The 24,414-nt window shown below is 40.0% G+C and overlaps 1 protein-coding gene across 5 annotated transcripts in view; it reads left to right on the forward strand.

Annotated features, from left to right (window-relative positions):
* The window catches only part of CPNE4 (copine 4), a 357,681-nt gene that overhangs the window by 332,033 nt on the left and 1,234 nt on the right, over positions 1 to 24,414 (forward strand). For all 5 annotated transcript variants that reach the window (XM_038392284.2, XM_043508935.1, XM_038392285.1 and 2 more), the window contains exons 13-15: positions 10,199 to 10,250; positions 14,292 to 14,425; positions 17,715 to 17,951. In XM_038392284.2, the coding sequence (XP_038248212.1) occupies positions 10,199 to 10,250; positions 14,292 to 14,425; positions 17,715 to 17,951 (423 nt within the window). The remainder of the gene's footprint in view (positions 1 to 10,198; positions 10,251 to 14,291; positions 14,426 to 17,714; positions 17,952 to 24,414) is intronic.

Consider the following 24,414-nt stretch of genomic DNA (forward strand, 5'->3'; position numbering starts at 1 on the left):
TAATATTCATAATCAGTTGTATGCCACTTACATACAACTTGGCCATAACCTGGAAAAACTCTGGGTCAGTGTCTCATGAGTACACTGTATCATGGTAGTTTTCAGAAGAGTTTATATAGTCCTAAGTGCTGGACAGTTCAGACTTTTTCAATACATGTTGGGCTTCTGTTAGTAGTTAGGGATTGACGTAGGAAGGTAAGAGTCTATTGTTGGCTTCAATATATTCCATCCTATTCATCACCTCCTACCCTCCTGCTATTTGCTGCATTAAGTGCAATGCCCAACATGCTAACTGTTGTTCTTTACAGGCAAAATGCATCTTCCACTTCCAGACCTGAAGAAAAGCTCTGTGTAAGCTGGAAAGTGTGTCTCTCCCACCAACAGAAGTTGATCCAATAAAGATATTCCCTCCCCCACCTTGTCTCTCTTCCACTTTAGATTGACAGTGTGGAGCAACGGCAATGTGCATCTCCACAGGCATTTCAGAACCTTTTTGAGTGTGAGCTCTTTTTAAAACATGCTTCTGTACACAGTTTCTACAGTATTTCCCTGCGTGAACACCTCTGCTGTGCCACATTGACTGACTGTGATATTTTTCCATATTTCAGCTCCAAATGAAAATGCTCAAATTTGATTCTTTTCTTGCTAGCAGCTAGGAGTTTGAACAGCTGTTTCTGGGGTGGGACAAGAAATCCTTCGGAACAGAAATAGTGACAAGTGGCACACGCATCATTCCTCATAAGCTCCAGCAGTGCTATCTGATGTTTTGCAGTATGATAATTCTTCTCTGGTATTTCTTCTCTTCATCAGTCTGCCCTCTAACCCAAGTGAGCTAGTACTGTAACTCTGAGAACACTGATAGCTCAGACTTGGACTAGACTCTGAAGGTGATAGTTCTGTCAGACAATTCTGAAGGGTCAGACAATTCTGCTGTATTACTGGTAGATGAACCTCGAGATAGCAGTGATCTTTATCAAGCGGAGCTAGATATTGCTGCTACAGCTGAGCAAAAGCAGACAGATCCCTCAGAGACTAAAGAAGTTTCATTCACCAGCCCAGAGCAGAACACACAAGACAGAGCACATATAAGTTATCCCAAGGCAATATTCTATACTGATCACCCATGTCTTGATCACCTAGGTCCCGCATCTGTTGCTGTAGCCTGGTTATTCTTTTCCTTGGGTTTTCATTTGACTATTTGAGGTCATACCATTGTAGCTCCATCATCTCTATGGCACTTTCCCCTTGAGCAGATTGCAGATATTACTTTGGTCCATTGTTTTTTCATTTGAAAGTCTGGGTGCTTTGTGGCTCCCTTTGCTCACCCACCTGCTGAAGTGAAGAAACAGATTGACAGAGCCATAAGAGTACCCAGAAGTCACCTACTATAGGACAGGCCCAACAAAGAAAATAACAGAACGCCACTAGCCATTACCTTCAGCCCCCAACTAAAACCTCTCCAACATATCATCAAGGCTCTACAACCTATCCTGAAGGACGACCCATCACTCTCACAGATCTTGGGAGATAGGCCAGTCCTTGCTTACAGACAGCCCCCCAACCTGAAGCAAAAATACTCACCAGCAACCACATACCACACAACAGAACCACTAACCCAGGAACCTATCCTTGCAACAAAGCCCATTGCCAACTCTGTCCACATATCTATTCAGGGGACACCATCATAGGGCCTAATCACATCAGCTACACTATCAGAGGCTCGTTCACCTGCGCATCTACCAATGTGATATATGCCATCATGTGCCAGCAATGCCCCTCTGCCGTGTACATTGGTCAAACTGGACAGTCTCTATGTAAAAGAATAAATGGACACAAATCAGACATCAAGAATTATAACATTCAAAAACCAGTTGAAGAACACTTCAGTCTCTCCGGTCACTCGATTACAGACCTGAGAGTGGCTATCCTTCAACAAAAAAACTTCAAAACCAGACTCCAGTGAGAGACTGCTGAATTGGAGTTAATTTGCAAACTGGATACAATTAACTTAGGCTTGAATAGAGACTGGGAGTGGATGAGTCATTACATAAAGTAAAACTATTTCCCCATGTTATTTCTCCCCCCTACCCCACCCGCCACTGTTCCTCAGACGTTCTTGTTAACTGCTGGAAATGGCCCACCTTGCTTGTCACCATGAAAGATTTTCCTCCTTCCCCCCCCCCCCACTCCTGCTGGTGATGGCTCATATTAAGTGATCACCTTCCTTACAGTGTGTATGATAAAACCCATTGTTTCATGTTCTCTGTGTGTGTATATAAATCTCCCCACTGTATTTTCCACCAAATGCATCTGATGAAGTGAGCTGTAGCTCACGAAAGCTTATGCTCAAATAAATTTGTTAGTCTCTAAGGTGCCGCAAGTACTCCTTTTCTTTTTGCGAATACAGACTAACACGGCTGCTACTCTGAAACCTGTCATGTCTTGAATAGCACTTATATAGAGGAGTCATAAAAAAGAACAGGGCATGGCAAAAAGTATGGATTCAGAGGATGATGAGGAAAACCATGATGAGTAGGACGAGGATGCGGGGAAGACTGACCAAACTTATCTTTTAGAAGATGTGACACAGAGTAGTGGCCGCAAACCATACGCCACTACAAAAGACATTGTTAAAGTAGAAAAGGAGCAGTTAAAATTGTGTCAACTCCCGGAAAAGAGAATTGCCAAAAGTTAGAGCACTTATTTAAAAAACAAATGGAGACAGATGCCTGAATAGGCATCTGTAAGAAGCAGCATATAGAATGCTGCGTTTAGTTTTTCTTAAACTCTCCATTACTCCTGAAAGAGATGCTAACTTCCCTAATGAAACATCTCAGCTGCGTATGTTGTGAAGACTGTAGGAGAAAACTTTGCTGCAGTCACAGGACCAAAAACATATTCAGGATTTTGCATCTTTAGGCTATGGTAAGCATGAACCTGACCATACTTCTCCTGTTAGTTGCCAGCCATGACCTTGAAAAATGTGTACACCTATGACATTTCCACCCTTTTAGAAAGTAGGACAAAATATGTCCAAAACTACAAATAAAGCCTACTAAATGTGGACATTGCAGACCAAGGAAGAAAGGAAGATCCTGCCATCATGAGTCTAAATTCCTTTATCATCTGGTTGCTGGCTATGGAAACTTGCAAGATGCTCTTTAGTAAACTATAAAATAATTTTTAAAAAATTAACAAGCTTTGCCGAGTAGAAATGCTCTTAGCCAGAGTTGCATGCAGTGCAACTGCCAGACTATTATATTATTAAGCACACTGGAAATAATAGCTTTTGACTGATGATTCTTTGCATTTGACAGTGTCTTCAGAGTTTGCAAAATATGATGCACTTCTGGATTTGAAATTTCCTTTTCAGTTTTTGGTGGCTTAATGTTGTTCATTCATATGTGAGTGTAAAACATTGTGCATCTCAGCATTTCTGTTTATATGCTCCCAGTACATTATTGTTCGTGCACCCTTGACAAATTGTATTTGAATAAGTAATAAGGCATGTCCCTAACCTTCACGGAATTTGTCAGATCATTTTGTCAGGCAATCCAAGTACTATCACATTGATGTTGCAGGAAAACAGTGAAATGTTCAAAGTACTGTGTTCCTAGTGCATAATCTGTGCAAGGTGCTGTCTGTAGCTGTCAGGCCAAGTTGTACATAAGCAATTACTAGTCATTAGTTCATTTATATGATATTGCTCTGGACTGTGCGTTGGAACTGCAGTCACATCTTGCTAGTGAAACCCATGCCTAGCTACTGTCTCGCACAGTTTGCAATGCTGAACGAGTTACCCAATTGTTTGAGAAAGAAAATAGTTGGCAAATAAATACATTATGATCAGTCCAAGGTCTTTTCAGTACTTTTGCAAGAGTACACATCTTTGAAACAACCCATTGGCATATGGGCTAAGGAAATCCTCATTATGGCGTAATGACTAGAGCTGGATAGGAAATTTTCAATTAATATATTTTTCATCTGAAAATGCCATTTTGTGTTCACAAAAGTGTTCACTAGAAAGGGTCAGTTTGACTAATTTTCTGTTTCACAAAATTTTTGAAAAAAGTTTAAAAATTGTCAAAATATTTCATTTTGACATTTTCAAAGGAAAAGCTCAATTTTGGGCGATCAGAACAACTTTTAATTTTGAAATTTAAGTTAATTTATGATTTTGTAAACATTTTTAAAAAATGAAAGGTCAAAATTGAAATAAAATGTTTCAAAGATCTCAAAACAAAATATTTTGATTGATCCGATCTGAAATTTTGGGGGTATTTTCAGTTCATAAAAATTTTCACAATTTTGATATTTCTCCCTGATTCAGGACTGGAAAATGTTTTGAAATTTGGAATTCTTGTGGGATGAAAACAGTTTCCCATCCAGTTCAAATAATGATATCATCTTGTAACCATCATGGCTAGAGAGACGATTATCCTATGGTTAGGGTTTCCTATGGTTATGGTTTCAATTATCCTATGGTTAGGGACAGTCCGAGGCTCTTTGGTATGACAAAATCCATGTAATATTCCTGCAGTGAATTTTAAACTAGCCATAATGCAAGCCTCTAGGAGATATGGTTATAACCAGACTGTAAATAATTGTCCTTTACCAGGCGAATTTACCAGAGAATTTATTTTTGCAGCACACTAAGAAATACCAGACTAATCTTATGTAACCATCACTGATGTTCTGATGAAATTATCTCTCTCGGAGTAGAATTTATTTTTTGAGCAGAAAGCCTTACAGGTGCTCAAGTGGTTGGAACCATTTATGCATTATCAGCAATTATTCAGTGACACTCCTTGGGGATGTTTAGTGCAGATGGAATGTATCAGTGTGTTGCTTTTTTGTAATTCTTTGCATGGCTTAATGTACCATGTAGTCAATGTTTCAAATGTAAGTAAACTAATACTATACTCATCCTTTACATGTGGAATTTCGTGGCATTTAAGATTACCTTGCTCTGGCAAATTCTGACCCATTTGACCCCGTTAGAGGAGATCACAATATCATGCCTACTTCTGAACAGCCACCTGGCATTGCTACTTTCCACAAGGTATAATTGCCTAAAGCATTTCCCAATGTGCAGTGCATCAAACGTACACTCCTGCCACTAGGTTACCAATTCAGAAGAGCTATTGAATGGTAGTGCATGACTATCCTGTTGTTCCATGTGGAACACACACCATCTAGTGCATCACTTCATGTAGCTCAAATATCAGAATCAGGTTCGCTGAGACCTTTCAGCCTGATAACCCAGCTCATGTTAAAGTTAAAAAAGCCAACACTTTTATTTATTGCAGTGTGTTGAAAACAGGCACATATGAGGCCTGATCCAAAGTCTACTGATGTTAGTGGAAAAACATTGATTGACTGGAAGGAGCTTTAGATCAAGCTTCTGGTGTACATCAAAGGGGTTTGCAACATACAGCAATTCTGCCCAATACGAGTCCAAATCAAAATTCGCAATACCTATCACCTGTATGGAAGTCCTTGCTAACCTGGTCCCTTTTGTATCTTGGCACCCTTAGGAGATGCTTCTAAAGCCAGTGTCTGTTCTTATATACACACGTCCTTCTCTCCCATCTAAGTAGAGTTGGACCTATGGAAAATTAAGAGCAGATATCAGTGGTGAACAGTGATTATTCTGTCTTCCCTATAAATACAGTACAATATGGTTCTGTATTACAGAGTATGGAATGTAAATAGTCTGTAACTTTGCATCACATGAAAAATATGAATCAGTTCTTAGTGATATCAGTGCAAAACCATAGTCCTTTTACCTACCATAAACTGGTAAACCCTGCATGCCCCTATGTTGTTTGAGCACATATGTCATAATACTTCACTTATCATATTTTTGGGTTGCTTGCTGTCATAAACAATTCTATGTTGACCATACCAGTTAGCCTTCATATTAAATTATTCAAGATATATTGATTTTCTCCCATTTTCTCACAGACACTCCTAGTTTCATGTATAAAGCTTGCTTAAATGTCACATGAGCATCTCTTATTACTATTCTATTAGTATCTGTATTATTTTAATGCTGAGAAACTTCAGTCAGGGATTTGGGCCCCACTGTGCTCAGCCCCTACACACACAAATAACAAAAAGATGGTCCCTGATAAAAAGCTTACAGTCTAGGCTTACAGTCTAAGCTTATATGACAAGAGCTGACAGGCGGTAAAAGAAACAGACACAGGGGAACACAAGGTAACAGTCAAATTATGCAGTGAACAGAGGAGAAACAAACAGAGGAAGTTTGCCTGGGGGAGAGCCCACACAGGGTTTTGCCTTTCGGGCTTCTGCAAGCAGTACATACATCATCTAAGGGGGTTCTTGTTACATTACAAGGAGGGAAATATGGATAGAGAGGGATTGTCGTGACCTGCTTGGGATGTGCCATGTGCCTGGAGGATAGAAATAACTTTGCAGACTACGTGGCTCTGGGAGGAAGGATAAAAGAGTTTGGGGAGCAAGTGATGTACTTGTCCATCCTCTCCATTGAAGGAAAAGGCCCAGACAGAGACAGTCGAATTGCGGAAGTAAATTCATGGTTATGCAAGTGGTGTCGGCAAGAGAGCTTTGGCTTCTTTGACAATGAGCTGATGTTCCAGGAAAGCAGATTACAGTGCTGGGATGGGCTCCATTATCAACTACTGGGAAGAGCATCTCTGGACATCATCTGGTCCACCTGATCAGGAGAGCTTTAAACTAGGTTCTATGGAGAATGGTGACAAAAATCTGGCCAATGCACATCTAGGCTCAAGTAACGAAGACAAGGGGAAGGGGCTAATTTCTGGAGAAGGGTCTAGAAATCACAACTGCATTAAGAAAAGCAACAGGACAGTCTGTAAAAAAATGATCTTCGATGCCTATATACAAATGCCAGAAGTATGGAGAACAAGCAGGATGAACTGAAAACCTGGTATATGAAGAAAATTATGACTTAATTGGCATCACAGAGACCTGGTGGGACAACTCCCATGATTGGAGTAATGTGATCAGTGATCACATATCAGTGATGTGTGGGTTATCACCGGAGATGCTGTAGAGAGGAGGATACTTAGAGCAGCATTTCCAGAAGTGTCCTTGGAGGGTCAGGAAGGTCTAACCAGGGGGACATGGAAGGTGTATACATTGGATGTGGGGACAACTGGTTTCCTTTTCCTGAAAGGGGCTCAGTTTTCAAAAGTTTGGGAAAAGCTACCTGAGAAACACTTGCCTTCCATAGATGATGCCTTTCTTGCTAGAAATCAGGACTTAACCATTAAAACAATCTCACACCTGTGCATTATTCCTGATGGTCCATTTCTAAGAGAATTTGAAGAGATGCCAAATGCTTGTGTCTTCATGATATTTCCTGCCCCTTATTTAGGGTAGATTTTGCCACCCTTACTCAAACTGAATAATCCCTTACTCCACAAGTAGTCCCACTGAACAAAATGGGACTGCTCTTGGAATAAAACACAGCTCAGTGTAAGTAAGGATGGCAGAATATAATATCTGTTGCACTGACAATATTCTAACTCTGATTATCATGCACATTTGCTAGATTTGTGGTTCCTCATTAGTCTAACCTGGTCAATAAGTATTTCTGAAATAAGCACAGGGACCTTGGTGCTGCAGCATTGAACCAGATGAATGATGTTAATCACGATGATCTGTCAAATGTTACAGCCACAAAGACCTACACGGTGTCATGGAACTATTTGATTTGCAGTTATTTTGCTATACTTTCAGCTACATTAGGGATTCAGAAAGTTAGGACCCAGAAACACTGAATAGCCATAGCATTGAACAAACCAAACAGTGGTACGTATATATTGTGATTCTTTTATCTTTTTGCAGAGACCTAGCGAGTAGAAAACTTAGCAGGCAGAGAAAGAGTGAATCTAGTGAACAACAGCAAAATTATTACTGAATGAAAACACACATAACAGTGCTTGACAGTTGCAATTACCTTTGGCCTGCAGCCGGCTGTGAGACTGGCAGATAGCAGCTGGTCTTCTGGTCAGATAGTGCCCTTAGGCCAGCCAGAAATGTTCTGGAACACCTCCAAAGTGTATCTGACAATCTTGCAGTTTCATGTCTGCTGATATCGGAAAACTTTGGCAGCTTACTGCTTTTTTTTCTACAAAGCAAATGGGAGACTGTCACGACTGCCTGAATGAGTGGTCATGTGACGCCCCATGAACAAGACAACAAAAACGTGGTTTTAGCAAACCAAACTTTGGGTTGGGCTTGGGATGAGTTCACAGACTCCTTGATGGACGCTGGCTTAATTCCTTCGTGATGCTGGTAGCTACCCAAGTTCAACTCCTGCTTAGTATCTTTTAAATAATGATAAGCATGATCATAGTGAGTAAGACTACAAGTGAGAGTAGCATATTTTCTACCCAACCCTCCCATCACTGATATGATTAAGAGTCGTACATTTACAGAACAACCTACTCAACCTTTTTGATGTCTCTCTCCTGAAAATATAAAACATGTCTAAAGTAGCAAAAAACATGAGTTCCACTGGTGGAGATCATGCAGGACCCATTCTAAAGTGAGTTAGCAGGTTCTATTCAATATTACAGAAGTTACTGGCCTTGTCCCAACCCATTTATGTAACCATTAAATGGGTGGAGTACATCATGTTGCTTTTTGTGGACAGCAAACAGTGTACTGCTAGCACATAACCTTTGATCTCTAAGTAGGAAGACTTGTGGACCAGGGATAAAGTTACCTGATCCTATCTTTCAGAACTATACCCTTGCATGATTATATGATTATATGATATATGTGACTGCATGTTACCATATTTCTGTGTCAACCAGTCTCCCTTTTACGCAAAACAAACCTTCTTTATGGCCTATGCCAGCCACTCCACACACCATCGGTGCGCAGCCATATTTAGGCTAGCAGTACAACACTGATGTCTCATAGATGCAATTTCAAAGAGTCAGTCTCCCTTAACATGCACTTATCCCACCATTACAGCTGCCACATACAGTTTATGGACAGTGCAGTGTAACACAGAATTTGGGCCGGATGTTTGAAATATGTATATTAAGGAGAGAAATATGGGCGGTAAGTGACAGGGCAGTGGAGTTAAAGAGAGTAAAAAGGATGAGGACTACAATGATGGAGGCAGATGGAGAAAAATGGAGACTAGAACCAGAGAAAGATGCAGACCAGGGGGAAAGGACCAGCCTCAGAAATGGAGAGGTGCTTCAGAGGAGAACGTCAGTCTCAATAAATCATCACCGCGGGGTCCAATGCTGAGAGTGCCAGAGAGCCGAAGGGGGCTAGGAAACTGATTCTTTTTAATGTCTAATACGTTTCCATGCCACCACATTTCAAGTTTCCCTTTTAGTTAGAAAACCATCCACTTTTTGCATTTTCAGTATTTTTTCTTAGACAAGGAACCGGGAGAAGGGGATCTGTGTGTATTTTATTACATAACTATTTTTGTGAGGATGGTATTTGCATTTGGGGCATTTGCAGCTCTATTGACATTTAGAAGAACTTTGGTGATTGAGGATTGAGTTTTTTATTATTTTTTCTAATTTCCCTAGCCCTGGTTCAAATTTAAGCATCAACCTATCTCAACTTCATCAATGTATTTATTTGTATTTTTTCCTTCATCATAATAGGCCAGATTGTGATTTTCTGATTCACACTGGGGAGCAGTTACTCCTCTCCCCACTATAATCCCATTGGTTTCATGTGAGTAACTGCTCATCAGTGTGAATGCGGGGTTTACTACAGACCCAAAGTTATTTTAATAGTGATTTTTACAGTGTAGCATAACCTTCTTTAACTCTCAGCTTTCAACTGGAGAGAGCATGTCTCTCAATGTGTGCTGAAATCTAGACCTTTCTTTTGTGACAGATGTTGGCAGTGCCGTTTCTGCAGCGTATTTACTGAAGTTCTCATGTGCTGAAGAGTTTTTTTTATATTCTCTTTTTTGTTTTTTTGTCAGCAGATACTTCTTTGATTCCAGCAAATTTTCTTGTCCCTTCAGCTCTGCAGGGAGCTCCGACTCACTCTGCATTTCAAATTGATTGGCTCCAAGTTTAAAAGATTCCTGTGGTTTAACACAGAAAGCATGTAATGGGTGTTTGGAAACTGAAAGACAACTTGGAATTGTTTTTCTGAACTAAAGTCTTATTCTTTTTTCCTTTTTGTCAATGTGTAGGTCTCACATGACTTTGCAATCAACTTTAATGAAGACAACCCAGAATGTGCAGGTAACACTCGTATTAAGGAAAGCAGATTGCTGTACTTCTGCCATATGCAAAGTGGCTAGTGATTCTGGGAGCTTCAGCTTGCAGTATCCAACATGAGATTCCTGGTTTTTAGAAAGTGCTTAGCATCTACATTCTGAAAATCAGATTGTTTTTAAAATGTGTCAAGTTGGACACCCAGTAACTGAGGCTCCCAAAATCACAGAACACTTTTTGAAAATTGAGTTTCCAGTGTTTCCTTATTTTTGCCTAGATCCTCAGCTATGGTTAGGGGAAATACTGCACAGCTCAGGATGATGGAAGATGCAAAGGCAGTCTTTGCACTCCCTTGATCCAGGGCCATGTGCGTGCACAGCCAGTCCCCTGACATAATTTGACTGCTGTAAATCACACCAGCTGCATATGGTGTCAAGGGCTCAGAACAGCAGCTGTGGATCAGTATGGCATAAGACATTCCTGACCATATCCCTTTTCCCTTAGTTACTCTAACGATGCAGCACAACTTGGTCCCAACACAATGCGGAGATTTAGAATATTTTCTTTTTATCAGAAGAGGTGGGCATATTGAGGGATCCCATGAGAACACATAAGAATGGCCATTCTGGGTCACACCAGTGGTCCATGTAGCTCAGTATCCAGGCCGGTGAAAAGCAAAGGGATGGGAGAAACATTCCATGGTTGTGGTTTGAACTTACCATTGGCTTGTTTATTTTGTTAGTTTTTTGTTATTCATTTTACTTTGTCATGTTCTGTATTTAGGACTCAGTCATCTAATTAATTAACATTTAGAATGCAGGGATATTTAAGACTGAGAGGCATAGGAAGATGTGGTGCAGCATGGGAATGTCTGAGGCAGAATTTTAAACAAAATCTCAAAAAAAAATCTCAGTTGGGCTTATTAAATATAGCTGAGTGGATTACACTCTGATCTCAGGCTCAGAACATGTGGGTTCTAGTCCTCCTTAACCACCAGCCTGCTGGGTGACCTTGGGCAAATCCCTTCACTGCTCTCTGTCCCACTTTCCCTATCTATAATACAAAGATATAATGATGCTTGTCTCCTTTGTAAAGCACATTGAGATCTACTAATGGAAATTGCTATAGAAGATCTAGCTATTATTATTATTCAGTTCTATTTGGTACTATTAAAAATAATGTCCAGTTGGATGAAAGTGAGAGAGAGATCACAGAGCATCCAGTTTTAATCATTTGTCGCAACTCCCCATTGCCTGCCACTGACTCTTGATTAATTCCTGAACCAATTATTCTGTGATCTCTCTTTCAGCTTCTTTAAACACCCTATATTTTAATTGTCAGAACTCCAATATATTCTGTAACAAGCGGGTGCTCCTGGGGGGGGGGGAGATGAAATAAAGAGTGTAAGGGCCCCACTTTTCCCCATATAATTTATTTTATACTTACAAAAATCACAGAAAATACAGCTAGTGTGATAACAAGTTCTTGCCTAATGCTTCTTGGTGCAGACCAATACACTGATGACTCCTGTAGTGAAAAAGCATTCTTTTGATTAATTTAGAAGTAAAAAATGAAATCCCATTTTGTATGTGAATAGCAAACTGTCACTGGTCACTAGGGAACATTGACATCAGGATAAAAGTTCGTGTCATTCTATTCTGAATAGTGACTGAGTAAAGTTCACATATCCTTACTCAGAAAATCAGCAGCTAAAATAATTTTTATTGTTTTTTACGCCTATTAGCACTTTAAGCTAACACAGCTAAGAAAGTAGGAACTGGATTATTTTCTTAGTTGTACATGAGCAGAATTTCTTACTAAGTTCCAATCATTTACGCCCTTGCAAACCCATTAAAACCACTGACAACTCTTAAGGATGTACAGCTGTATCAGAGAGCACCATTTGGCCTGCAGAACCTTTATTATTGGTTGTCTTGCATGAGATAGAAGGAAACCCAACTTGATTCTTTGAGTGCACAGTGAGTTTGCAGGCAAGCAGTTAAAAAAAAAAGTTATTTGTAAACTGAACGCATTTGATATGAAAATCGTTGGGGTGAACAATAAATATTGAACCCCTTGATGCCATTTTTTACGGAGTCACTTTTTAGAGGAGAAACAAGCTTTCAACACTCTAGGTATTTAAATTCAATTGTTTTTGTGCATGCTCACATGCTATTTATTGTTTGAGAAAGAAAAATAACTGAGAGATTGTAGAGCCTGCAATCTGAGCAATAATCTTTGCTTTCTTTGTGTGTAGAAACACACATACTCTCTTTGCATTTTAATAGCATACTTTATCCAAGGAACTCAAAGTGTATAACAAACCTTTATGAATTACGCTGTGAAGTAAATTGTATGTAAGCTAATAGGGCAATCTGAAAAACAAAGGGATGTCCAAGGATGACAAACAATCCAAGATGTAATAAACTTTAGGCTAAAAGATGCATTTTATTATATGACAGGAGAGTAAATATTTTCTGATGGGTATTGCTTGAGGATATATGCAAAAAAGATATATTTGGTATATAATACATTCCCCTTTCCTGGTTCAGGGAAACCCTTTGAAATATACCAGACTACATGGGATAGGATTTATTTTTGTGTATTTTAATATCTTTTTATTAATAAATATAATATATGCACAAACTTTGTTTTGTGTTTTTATCTTAATAAAGTTTGCAGGCCTTAGTGGAAGAGACAGTAAGTATATCAGGACCAGATTCTCATCGAGTTTAAAACTGGGTGTTAAGCAAAGGGACCCCCAAGACAAAGGACTTCTGCCCTGCTATGTGATCTAATTTAACCTCTTTGGAGTTACTGGTGAAAAGTTTGTAACATATAGTAGTAGGCTTACAATCTAACCAATAATCACAGCTAGAGTTAAAGAGCATTCTTTTAACTTGTAGTGTTGTAAGTGGCAGGGAAAATAAGCTCAGTAGGTACATAGCTGTCTAAAGATCAAGATGTTCTATTCTCCATAGTATTTGTATAATGTAATTACAGCCTCCTTTGATTTGTTAGGGTTGTTTATTGGGTCACTTTCCACAAGTTCCATTGAGAGTTCCTCTTCAGAACAAGATCAGTTTAGGATCTTAGTGAAATAATGACACTGTTCAGCCTCCTCCTTCAAAATTCTTCGGTCCTTCACTTTATTAACCCTCTAGCCTTGTGCATTGGTAGTTCTAAATTTTGAAATTACTGCACTTTGCATTAACACGCCAGGAAATTCCTGTTCTCAAGGAAAAGGAGCTGAAAATACCAATACTTGAGCTCCAATCTTTACACAGTGTCTGCAAATACAGTTTACCTTGACCTGCCTAAATTCCCACTTCCCAGAGATGAAAGAAGGGTGACACAATGTCCAAAAATGGCTCCTTCTTCATCAAGACCTGGTGACTGAAGTACATTTTGCTGTAGACAGCAAAGTGCTTTTCTGTTTCTTTCTAGCTTTTACATTTTTTGCTCGGATTGAGATTTAACTTGTGAGAACCATTAGCCAAATTAACCCTGAAAAAAAAATTTTTCATAACACCAGGGAAATGTTCAGGTTTCTTGGCAAATGTATTAACAAAGAGGGAGCCTGCTGATAGCTGCTTTGATGAAGCAGAAGTAAAGCTTTCTCTAATAAGAGAGAGAACTGTCAAAGGGGTATCATCTTTTCATCACTAAAGTCTATATTCCTTAAGTATGAACATTCACGGGTGCCCAAGCGATCACTTAACATCTATGCTGAAGATGATGAGTCTAATGCATGTTGTGCACATTAACTTCAACAAACTACAGCTAATCCCTGCAAAATGTATACTAAGTGCTGTTAGTAAGGAGAAGAGCAGGGTAATGAATTATATATTACAAAACAGCTACAGGAGGTCAGGGCAGCTGGACACAGCTTCTTTGAAACAATCTTGCAAATTCACAACTGTACAGAATAAATTGACTGAGGCAGTTTGCACAACTCATTTAAAAATTGATCAAGAGTCTTTAACTTGCAACTTAAACATGGTACTAGATATGTATTCCTTGCTACTTTCCTTCTTAACTTCCTCTGCTTGCTCATTTTTATATAAGGGATACAAGGAGTCGTTGAAGCGTATCAGAGCTGCCTTCCTAAGCTACAGCTTTATGGGCCGACAAACATTGCTCCCATCATCCAGAAAGTGGCTAAGTCGGCCTCGGAGGAGACTAACACCAAGGAGGCATCGGTAAGAATAGCAGCAAACTGCAAGCTACACTAGGACCTATTTGTCTTACTGTATATTGGATCTTTGCTAGGCAGTCATAATCTGGGTCATTTTGATATATATGAATAATTTCTCAATGCTGCTATATCTTAGCAGCCTCCATAAATGTCTTCACGTAAGACAAATAGAATCAGGGTCACACAGGGCCCTGTACTTGTCATTTTCTCTGATAAATATTCCCAAGCTCAGTTCTAAAACCTGTTTTTTCCCAATACAATATAATATAAATTGTGGCTTGATGTCATATCAGGAAAGATTGGACCTGATCCTCAGCAGGGGTAATCTGGTGTAGTTCCCCGGAGGTGAAATGGCTACCATTGGAGCTATGTCCATTTACATCAGCAGAGATCGGATCCAGGAGTCTCAAAACCTTTCTGTGACTAGCTCACATAACTGTGAGAGATGCTTGGATGGGAGGTGCTATAGACATGCACAGTGTTGTTATCACTGTTTTATACATGGATAAATAATCACACAGGAGAGGCCAAATGATATGCTCAAGGCCCACAGCGAGTTGGTGCCAGACCCTGACACAATGATCCTTGTGAGCTTACTCCAGACTTTCATGACAAACATCTCACAGAAAAGACACAGAGCTCCATTCATTGATTGAGCACTCAAATATAAATCCCTGCTTGCCCACCATTCCTACTAATCATCTGTCATTTTAATACAGTGTGGGGCATTTTCTTCATATTACCTGCCATTTTTTTCTGTTTTCACATTCCGTCTTCACCATGTTCCAGCATGATTTCTGCCAAGCTACTTGATAGCCAGTAGATCATTCATACGATTGCACTAGATGCTTAGATACTAGAGTGATGGGCACTACAAATGATTAGGAGGCACAGACTTTATTTAGAACTTACTGATTTGTAAGAACAAAAGAGCCCTTTTTGAATGAAGCATTAGGGGTTGGCCCTAAATACTTTGATCTTAGGCGACAAATGGTTAAAAAAGATGGCCACCTCACAGAATCCATACTGGAAGCGCCTTTATTTCCCTGGAATCATATTCAACTATGTCTGTAGAACTTTGTTTGCTTTTCCCATCATGAAGTGTTCTGTTGCTTTTAACAGTAGTGAGAAAGGTCTGCATCTCTCCATTTGTGATAAGACCCATGACAGTTTCTTTCAGCTGAAAGACCTACGTACAGAATTTATTTTAAATGTGATTGAAATGCATTGTACTTATTCTTCCTCTGCCCAGCAGGACTGAAAATGAGGGAGGGAAAATGTGTTAACACTGTGAAGCCTCATCTACAATTGGCTCTGAAAAATGTGCAGCAATAGCATTGATGTTGGAGTCAGAGATCAAAGAAATTCTTGCCTGTCTCTGAGGGGAAGAGGACCGCACTGTATTTCATACCAGAACAGATCTGTACAATGGCATCATTGTCATCACCACAGCTAGGGCTTTCCCAGAGTTTTCTTCTTCTGTCTGGTATATAGCTGCAGTGGTGTTCTCCACGCAACACTGTTTTAAATAGAGTGGTTTAATGCAGAGGAAGATGAATGAATTATGACATAGTATAGTCCTTAGGGGCTAGACTTCTTAAAAGAATCCACTTAGGGTGACCAGATAGCAAGTGTGAAAAACTGGGACACTTTTTTTTTCCGAAGGGGAGGGGGCGATATAGTTGCATACATAAGACACAGCCCTTAATGTCAGGACAATCTCAATATTATTGGGACATCCGGTCACCCTAAATCCACCGGTCAGAGTCCATCTAGTCCAGGACATTACGCTGGGAGTCTGAAGACCTGGGTTCTCTTCTCAGTTCTCTCACTGAATTAGAGTGTTACATTAAGCAAGTTACTTCACCTCTCTGTACTTTGGTTTCCTCATCTATAAAATGAGGATATTAACACTTAACCACATTTTGTTAAGGGGCTCTGGATGAAAAAATAAATAGCATAATAAATAGATGTGTAATAAATAGTATTATTATATTTTATTCAATTTTCATTTAAAATGTAACTATAATCACTGCTCCATAGTTGAGATGTCCAGGTTGGGAGGATGGCTGCTGACCAAAATATAGAACACTGTGGGCTGTATTTCGCACATTGGGCAAGGAAAGTAAAAACACCTTTATTTTACTTTGCAGCATGACTCTTCAGGAAAAAAAAATCTCTGTGTGTTTTAGTTTTCACACATGAGAGGCAGTGAATGTGTGTGTGTGTGTGTACATTTTATATATAGATAATATTACAGCTCAATTTTAACTGTATAATGTTTCTCTGCTTTGTTCTCCACACACCGTGACTCAGTTCTACTACTCCCTCTACAGGAATCAGTTTCCTTGTAAAGTAAATTTATAAAGCGCACTCCAGCTGCCTCGCTGTCCAGAAAGGCCCAAGTGAGAGTCATTCTTCCTCATTTATCAAATGAATGTCTCATATCCCATTTCATCTAGTTCAGTGTAACTCAGAGTAGGGAAAGGAACTGAAATGCACCAAAATGCTTAGTCTCTTTTAGAAACCTGAGAATGACTAAACCTCTCCTCCAGGTTTGACAGTGGATTTGGAAAGTTCCTCATTCTCTCTCCACTCCCAAGTCATATTTCCTCTCCTGGAGGAGCCCTTGTCATGCTCCTGGACAAACTAGGAACCCTCCCCATGCATTATTCCTCCCCTGAGTGCCAAGAGATGGGCAGAAAGCTGGGGCTTTCTCCACTGGGCAGAAAGCTGCACTCTCCCTCTCTGCCTGACAGCAATGTTGGCTCCCTAAACAGAGCTGTTGTGATCTCCATTACAGTTCTTCCCCAGCTTCCGATGCTGGAATGCAGCACCTATCTCCGCCTCTCTTCTCTTTCCATTGGTTCTCAGCAAAATAGTGTAGTCAGAAACTATCAGCAGAGGAAAGTGAGTCATGTAGGGATCACAACCCAAGGGGGGAGCCAGACCAGTCAAGACTCCAAGCAAAAGTCCTGATACCTGCCATGTTCCTAGCAGCCAGAAATTCCCCATTCTCCTCAACATAGTATTCCTCTTGGCTTTCCCCTGGAAATTAGCCAACCCTCAGTTAAAAAACACCAAGATAATCTAGGGGTCACCCCAATGGAGCTTGATTCCTATGGGATGCAGTCTACCTCTGAGAACATTTCTTTTTTAAAAACAGACTTTGTCCAAAGCCATGGTTTATGGTTGCCATAAATGTGCATTAGAAAAAGGGAGGAAGCTTAAGATAAAGGTTGATATAACCAATGACATTTTCCCCTGCTCTTCTCTCCGTTCCCAACCCGCAGCAATATTTCATCTTGCTGATTCTGACAGACGGCGTGATCACAGACATGGCTGACACCCGGGAGGCCATCGTTCATGCTTCCCACCTGCCTATGTCAGTCATCATCGTTGGGGTTGGAAACGCTGATTTCAGCGATATGCAGATGCTAGATGGTGACGACGGGATTTTGAGGTCCCCCAAAGGCGAGCCTGTTCTTCGAGACATCGTCCAGTTTGTGCCATTTAGGAACTTCAAACACGTAAGACGGATTTTCAGTCTGTTCAGTTCTGAGACTGCGTTTCAGAGGCTGCTCTTACCTTAGATTAAAACAAGAACTCAAGTGTGCCAGTCCCAGCAAAATGGCAGCGTTGTATTTTGAAAATGAAATGGAATAAAGCTAAGATGCAGGAGAGAGAAGGAAAAAAAGAGAGGGGAGAATAACTATATTTCAATGGGACATTGAGGTATCTCCTGTTTGGTTACAATATGAGCCCTCTGTTCTGTATTTCTCGGTTTTTCTCCTCTCATTTGTATATGTCCTGATTTATTTTAAACCTCTGTTTTTCTACCTTCTCTGTTCGGCTGTCATCCCTGAACCCTATAATATCCCCCAGATTGGTCATTTCCACATAGAGACTGGAATCACTGTGAATTTAAGCTCACCCGGTTTAAACCAGATTGTTTCCTTGTCAGAATTCAGCCTCCTAAACTAGCAGAAGCAGGACCATCGGTGGGGAGGGCCAGTGATTCCTTGTTGCCTTCCACTCAACCCCCACTCCGTCTCCCCAAACTCTGTGTAAGCATGGCACCTTGAATCCACTGCCAGCCACTATTCCCCAGAATGCACCTTTAGGGGATGCAGTGGGTAGGAGGAGATACATTATGAAAAGGGTAAAGTGGACCAGCTTTAATTTACCAGCTAAAACTGATGGGGGAATATGGCAATGGAGTGCAGTCATGCCCTGGCCCTGCACACTCCCATCTCCAGTCACCATCTCCTACATGGTAGCACCCGAAACTCTCGGCATCAGTCCTGACTTTCTTCTGGGTCAGGGAAACTTAGGCACCATGTCACAAAAGCAACTCTCCCACATACAATGAGGCTTCACAGGATCCCATTTTCTTCCTTGTCAGAACGGAGGGTATATTTTTTGCGTGTGTGTGTGTGTGTGTGTGTGCGCGCGCGTGCGTGAACCAACTTTCTTTTACCGGTCTTCAACTATCTCTCCCCTTTCCCTCTTCTGTTCTTTCTCCTGCCTCATTTCTCTCCCTTTCCCTCTTCTTTCTCTGTCTCACCCCTTTTTCCTTCCTACCTTAGTAAATCTGTTTCCTGTCTTTTAGCAGCAAAGAGCCTTGGAACTATATTTTCACTATTTAATTCTGACTAGTTCTTTCCACTGCACTGTATCCTATTAACTGAATTTCTTTTTCTTTGTGAAATAGACCTTTCCATGCAGCTCCTATGTACTAGTGAACCACAGTTCTGGATTTATCTCCACCAAAGATTATGTTGATTTTAGGATTGTTGAGGGCCTATTACATCTGTGGGTTGTCTTGTGTCTTCACATTCGTGTCTCATGCTTATATTTTGTTGCCCTCTGCTTTTTTATTACCACAAGGAGATTCTCAATTCATCTTTTCCTCTCCCAAATCTCATTTTGCCACATTTTAATGAGAAACATGCCTCCCTCCTACATCCATAATGTCCCATTGCGACGTTCACCCCAATCTCACCAAATAACCTGGTTTCTCTCGCCCTCCAACTTTAGTTTGGGGTAAACTTAGATTCTGGGAGGCGGATCCTTAGCCAGTGTAAACTGTCATAGTTCCACTGACGTCGTCAGCTGATGATCTTCCCCTGAAGGTGTAATTGTAACCATTACTTGTCAGCAGTGCTACTACCCCAGCTATGAAATAGAAGCTTTAACAAGGTGCGATTGTGACCTGCTCCTAATTAAAAATTCCCCTCTACTGCTAATCACAGTGTGCAGCTTTTTATGTTAGGTGCAGTGTATTGTAAAAGCATTGAAAGGTAAGTTATTGGAGTTGGTACTAGACCTACTTTTAGTTAGCTGAAAATATGTTTCCATGAGGAATTGGCAAAGCCAGCTTCTTTTTCTGTTTTTAGTGCCATATTGTAACTTTAGGAAGAGCTGAAATCATCCTTGATTGATATTGACCGTGCAGTTCTTTCTGGACACTGAATATATCATGCTGCTGCTAACTTGTGAGCGAGTCTGTGATCTTAATTGCTAATTGTGGGTAAATTACAAGTATCTATAGTCTTTAGTAGTTTTAGGTTAACTTTCAGAAATTTGAAAGGGTAGCAATCTTGGAAAGTTATTTCACTCATTACAAGAAGAGAGAACTTGGTCTCTCTCTCTTTCTCTCTAGATATACACAATATTCTCTCCATATCAGAAGTACCCATGTAACTTATAAAGCATGGAATTAAGTCTCTTTATTGAGATCTTGAGTGTCTGAACTTAACACTTTAAGGTGCACAGATGCCAGTGTAATAGGTGCAAAATAAATGCTTGTGATGATAACCTCCTCTTGCTGAACCTCTTTATTACTGGAAGTACCCAAGATAATGTTTCTATTAGCAAGGTAAGGTTCCTTACTGCCTACATTTGGACAATACTAGCCTAACTGAAAATCTACCTCAGGAGTCTAATATTAGAATAACTTGTTGAATCACTATAATTACAGGAGAAAGAGGTGAAGTCTGGAAGGGAGAGTCAATAAAAATGAGCGTATAAAATCGATCCCTTGGGGCAGGTCTTGATTCAGAAATGCACTTACGCATATTCATAACTTTCAGCACATAAGTAGTCTCATTTAAGTGATTGGGATTACTCACAAGCTTAAAGTTAAGCATGTACTTAAGTGCTTTGCTGGATCAGGACTTCTGTAGAAAGTGAGTATTGTCCTTTGCTAGTGTTCACAGTCATTTTAATACCAACAATATAATTTCATTATGAAGGCTTAGTGTTATGAGGTGCTAAGCTATTCCTGCATGTTGTCACTTAGCACCTTCGAGGATAAGATTTTTGTATTTGTAAGTTCTTCAGCGCAGGGATCTTGCCTTCTAGACTAGTCTCTCAAGGGTAATGCACACCTTTGATGCTGTAGAAAGAATTATAATAGGGGTGGTTCTTAGCAAATCCTAGAATTGCGGGGCTTTGATAACAGCCAGGTACTCACTACAGTTAAAAACAATTGTCCACAAGTATTGTGCATCTTTACTAGATTCCACATTTAGCCTGACTGCTATGTGGTAACATGAAAATAGAGAGAAAAAATGTTTTCTGGACTGAACTGAATTTCTGTCCTCCAAAATTATCATCATCCAAATATTTGTGTGTTATTATCTAACAAAAGCAGAACAGTGATGCCCATGAACAATTACCAAAATGTATAAGAATATGAAAATCTCATAACGAATGGCATTGTGCGATGGAGATTTTAAGCATTGAATTTTTCAGCCTTTTGGACTCATGATAGATGCACCATGCACAAATCTGATGCAGCCTGTGGATCATTTTCCATTGTGTTTAATCATAAAGCCTAACAACTGTGACTTAATAACTCATATCACAGAAGAGTGTGCAAAGCCAAGCCCCTACCTCTGCAAGGTGCAATGTACTATGCTTTGTAATTAAAGATTAGGCATGGTGAGCCTCTAGAACTGAATCAAAGTCATTTGTAATATATACCAATTATCATCAGAGGGAAGTATTTTCCTACTGCAGGCTGAATTGAATGTTGTGTATTAATCATCAGTTGAGAAGTATTCATCTTGAGTTGTATATTGCTACAATGCTGTTCAAGCATATCATTAAATGCAGGAAAAATGTTATAGGGAAAATTAATTTCTCATCTGTGTTAAACTCCTATGAAAAATAACTCTTATTTGTTATTGTTGATGCAGTGCCATTGGTCATTTACAGACCAAAGACATAAATAAGGTGTTGTTCTCATTTACACAAATGCCTCTTTATACCACTTTGGCCTTAAAGTGGGTGCACATTGCCAGAGCAAGGAGAATCAGGCCCATGATCCATACACTGAGAAACTTACCAGCTAGAGCCCCAATTCTGGAATGAGATCCACTAGAATGAACTCCTGCATCCAGGCTTGCCCCACTGAAGTGAATGGGGCTTTGTAATGTGAAACCACAATATAGGGTGTCAAGGTTCCTTCCCCACTCCAAACTCTAGGGTACAGATGTTAGGACCTGCATGAAAGACCCCCTAAGCTTATTCTTACCAGCTTAGGTTAAAAACTTCCTTAAGGTACAAACTTTGCCTTGTCCTGGAACCCTATGCTGTGACCACCAAGCGTGTTAAACAAAGAACAGGGAAAGAGCCCATTTGGAGATGTCTTCCCCCAAAATATCCCCCCAAGCCCTACACTCCCCTTCCTGGGGAGGGCTTGATAAAAATCCTCACCAATTTGCATAGGTGAACACAGACCCAACCCCTTGGATCTTAAGAACAATGAAAAAGCAATCAGGATCTTAAAAGAAGAATTTTAATTAAAGAATCACCACTGTAAAATCAGGATGGTTACTTACAGGGCAATCAGATTCCAAACATAGAGAATCCCTCTAGGCAAAACCTTAAGATACAAAAAGACACAAAAACAGGAATATACATTCCATTCAGCACAGCTATTTTACCAGCCATTAAACAAAAGAAAATCTAACGCATTTCTAGCTAGATTACTTACTAACTTAACAGAAGTTCTGAAGAGCATTCCTGACCTGGTCCAGGCAAAAGCATCACAGAGACAGACAGACCCTTTGTTCCCCCCCCCACTCCAGCTTTGAAAGTAACCTGTCTCCTCATTGGTCATTTTGGTCAGGTGCCAACGAGATTATCCTAGCTTCTGAACCCTTTACAGGTGAAAGGGTTTTGCCTCTGGCCAGGAGGGATTTTATAGTTCTGTATACAGAAAGGTGGTTACCCTTCCCTTTATATTTATGACACAGGGTCCATTTACAGAGCTGATGCTTTCGTTAAATAAAACTGGATCTAACACTAGCAGAGAGAAGAGGTGATGATGTGGTGGGGCAGAAGTATTGGTATTTAATTGATTTTCAGAAGTATTGAATGCCAGTCCCCACCCCACACTGAAGTCAATAGGGGCTGCTTTGAAAACTGAGCCATGCAAAGTCCTGTGGATTCTTGGTTTTGCATTGTACATGTTTTGTTCATTCTTTTAACTTTCTGTTCTTTATATGAGTCTATTTGTGTTAATTTAGCCTGGACGTGGCGGTCAGTGTAGTAATAGCTTTTGTGTATTTGGGGTGGAATTTTCCAAAATTCTCAGCCCTGGCCTAAATTTGCTGCTCTTCCACTAAAGTCAATAGGAGTTTTCTATTGATTTTAGTGGGAGCAGAGATAGGCCATTGCTGAACAGTTGTGAAAATTCCACATTTCTCCTTCAAAAGGAATTAATACTGAAGGGCTTTGTAACTTCTTATACCTGGAAAAAATATATGTATGTGTGCCATCACCAGAAGGGTTTGTTTTGCCTTCTCTGTTTGTTTATGCAGAAGTGTCTCATGCATTTGAACACTTGACTGTCTCTGCAGATTTCAGTTCAAATGTCATAATGTGAAGCTATTTCCCTTTTATATTTTTACTGTTTTAATTTTTTGTACATTACCAGTAAAGTACAAGAACTCAAAATGCAGATATTAATTTTGCTTCCTGTAATTTATGCCTGAATTTCCTCATTATTTATATACTTAGTTACTATTAAATTAATCTAAATTAACTGCATTTTTTCTGTACCTTTGGATTGGCATGTTTATAAAAATAAGTAAATGCACAGTATACTTCCTATATGAATCAAATTCTAAATATGTGGTGGGATAAGTATCTGAATCAATGACAGAGAGGAGGAGAATAAATCAGGGGGCTGTAATTTGTTCATTTCCGACAATGCAGCTTATACCGTGAACCTAAAATATTACCTAGAAAGAGTGCCGAGGGGAGAATCTATTAGCCAAAGAAAATAAGTTAAATATCCAACGGCTACAGCCTTTGAATACTCCCTTGCAAGAGTCGTCTTGCTTAAGAAGAGAGGGTCAGGCACCTGTGCTTTGCGATTGCTGTCAGTTCAGTAATGCTTGTACCTGATTTAGAGCCCACTCCAGTTCTGTTGAAGTCGTTGGGAGCCTTTATGATGACATTAATGGGAATTGGATCAGGCTCCTTAATTAGCATTCCTTGTCAAAACTAGAGGAGTACTGGAAATAGGTATATTAAAAAGCAGGGCAGGGTTGGCCCCTTAATGCGTGGGTAGACCAGTGGGACTCTGTTTGGGGCACAAGGGTCTGCCCTCCGGCTCTAATTTCAGGATTGGGGCCTTGGTTTGTCAACTTAATAACAACCCCACAATATGCACTGATATTTCCTCTGCTGTCAGCCAAGATGTTTCAAGATGTCCTTGGCAAAATCCTACTGTATTTACAATAAGGAATTGAGATCATGTATGCCAACCTTTTCTCAGGGTAGCAATCTCTAACGACAATGTGTGTGGTCTGTGCTCATGCAGAGGGTCACAGCTATGGAATCTCTCTCCATTTAAGGATCGTTGAATGAAAATATGTAGCACCTGCAGAGACACTGCCACTAGGTTAGACCCATAATTCAAATTTGGATTGTTTTAAGGCTTCATGAAGCCTATCAGTGAAATGTTTTTTGTAT

Source organism: Dermochelys coriacea, chromosome 2, assembly GCF_009764565.3.
Source record: "Dermochelys coriacea isolate rDerCor1 chromosome 2, rDerCor1.pri.v4, whole genome shotgun sequence".
Classification (NCBI taxonomy): Eukaryota; Metazoa; Chordata; order Testudines; family Dermochelyidae; genus Dermochelys; species Dermochelys coriacea.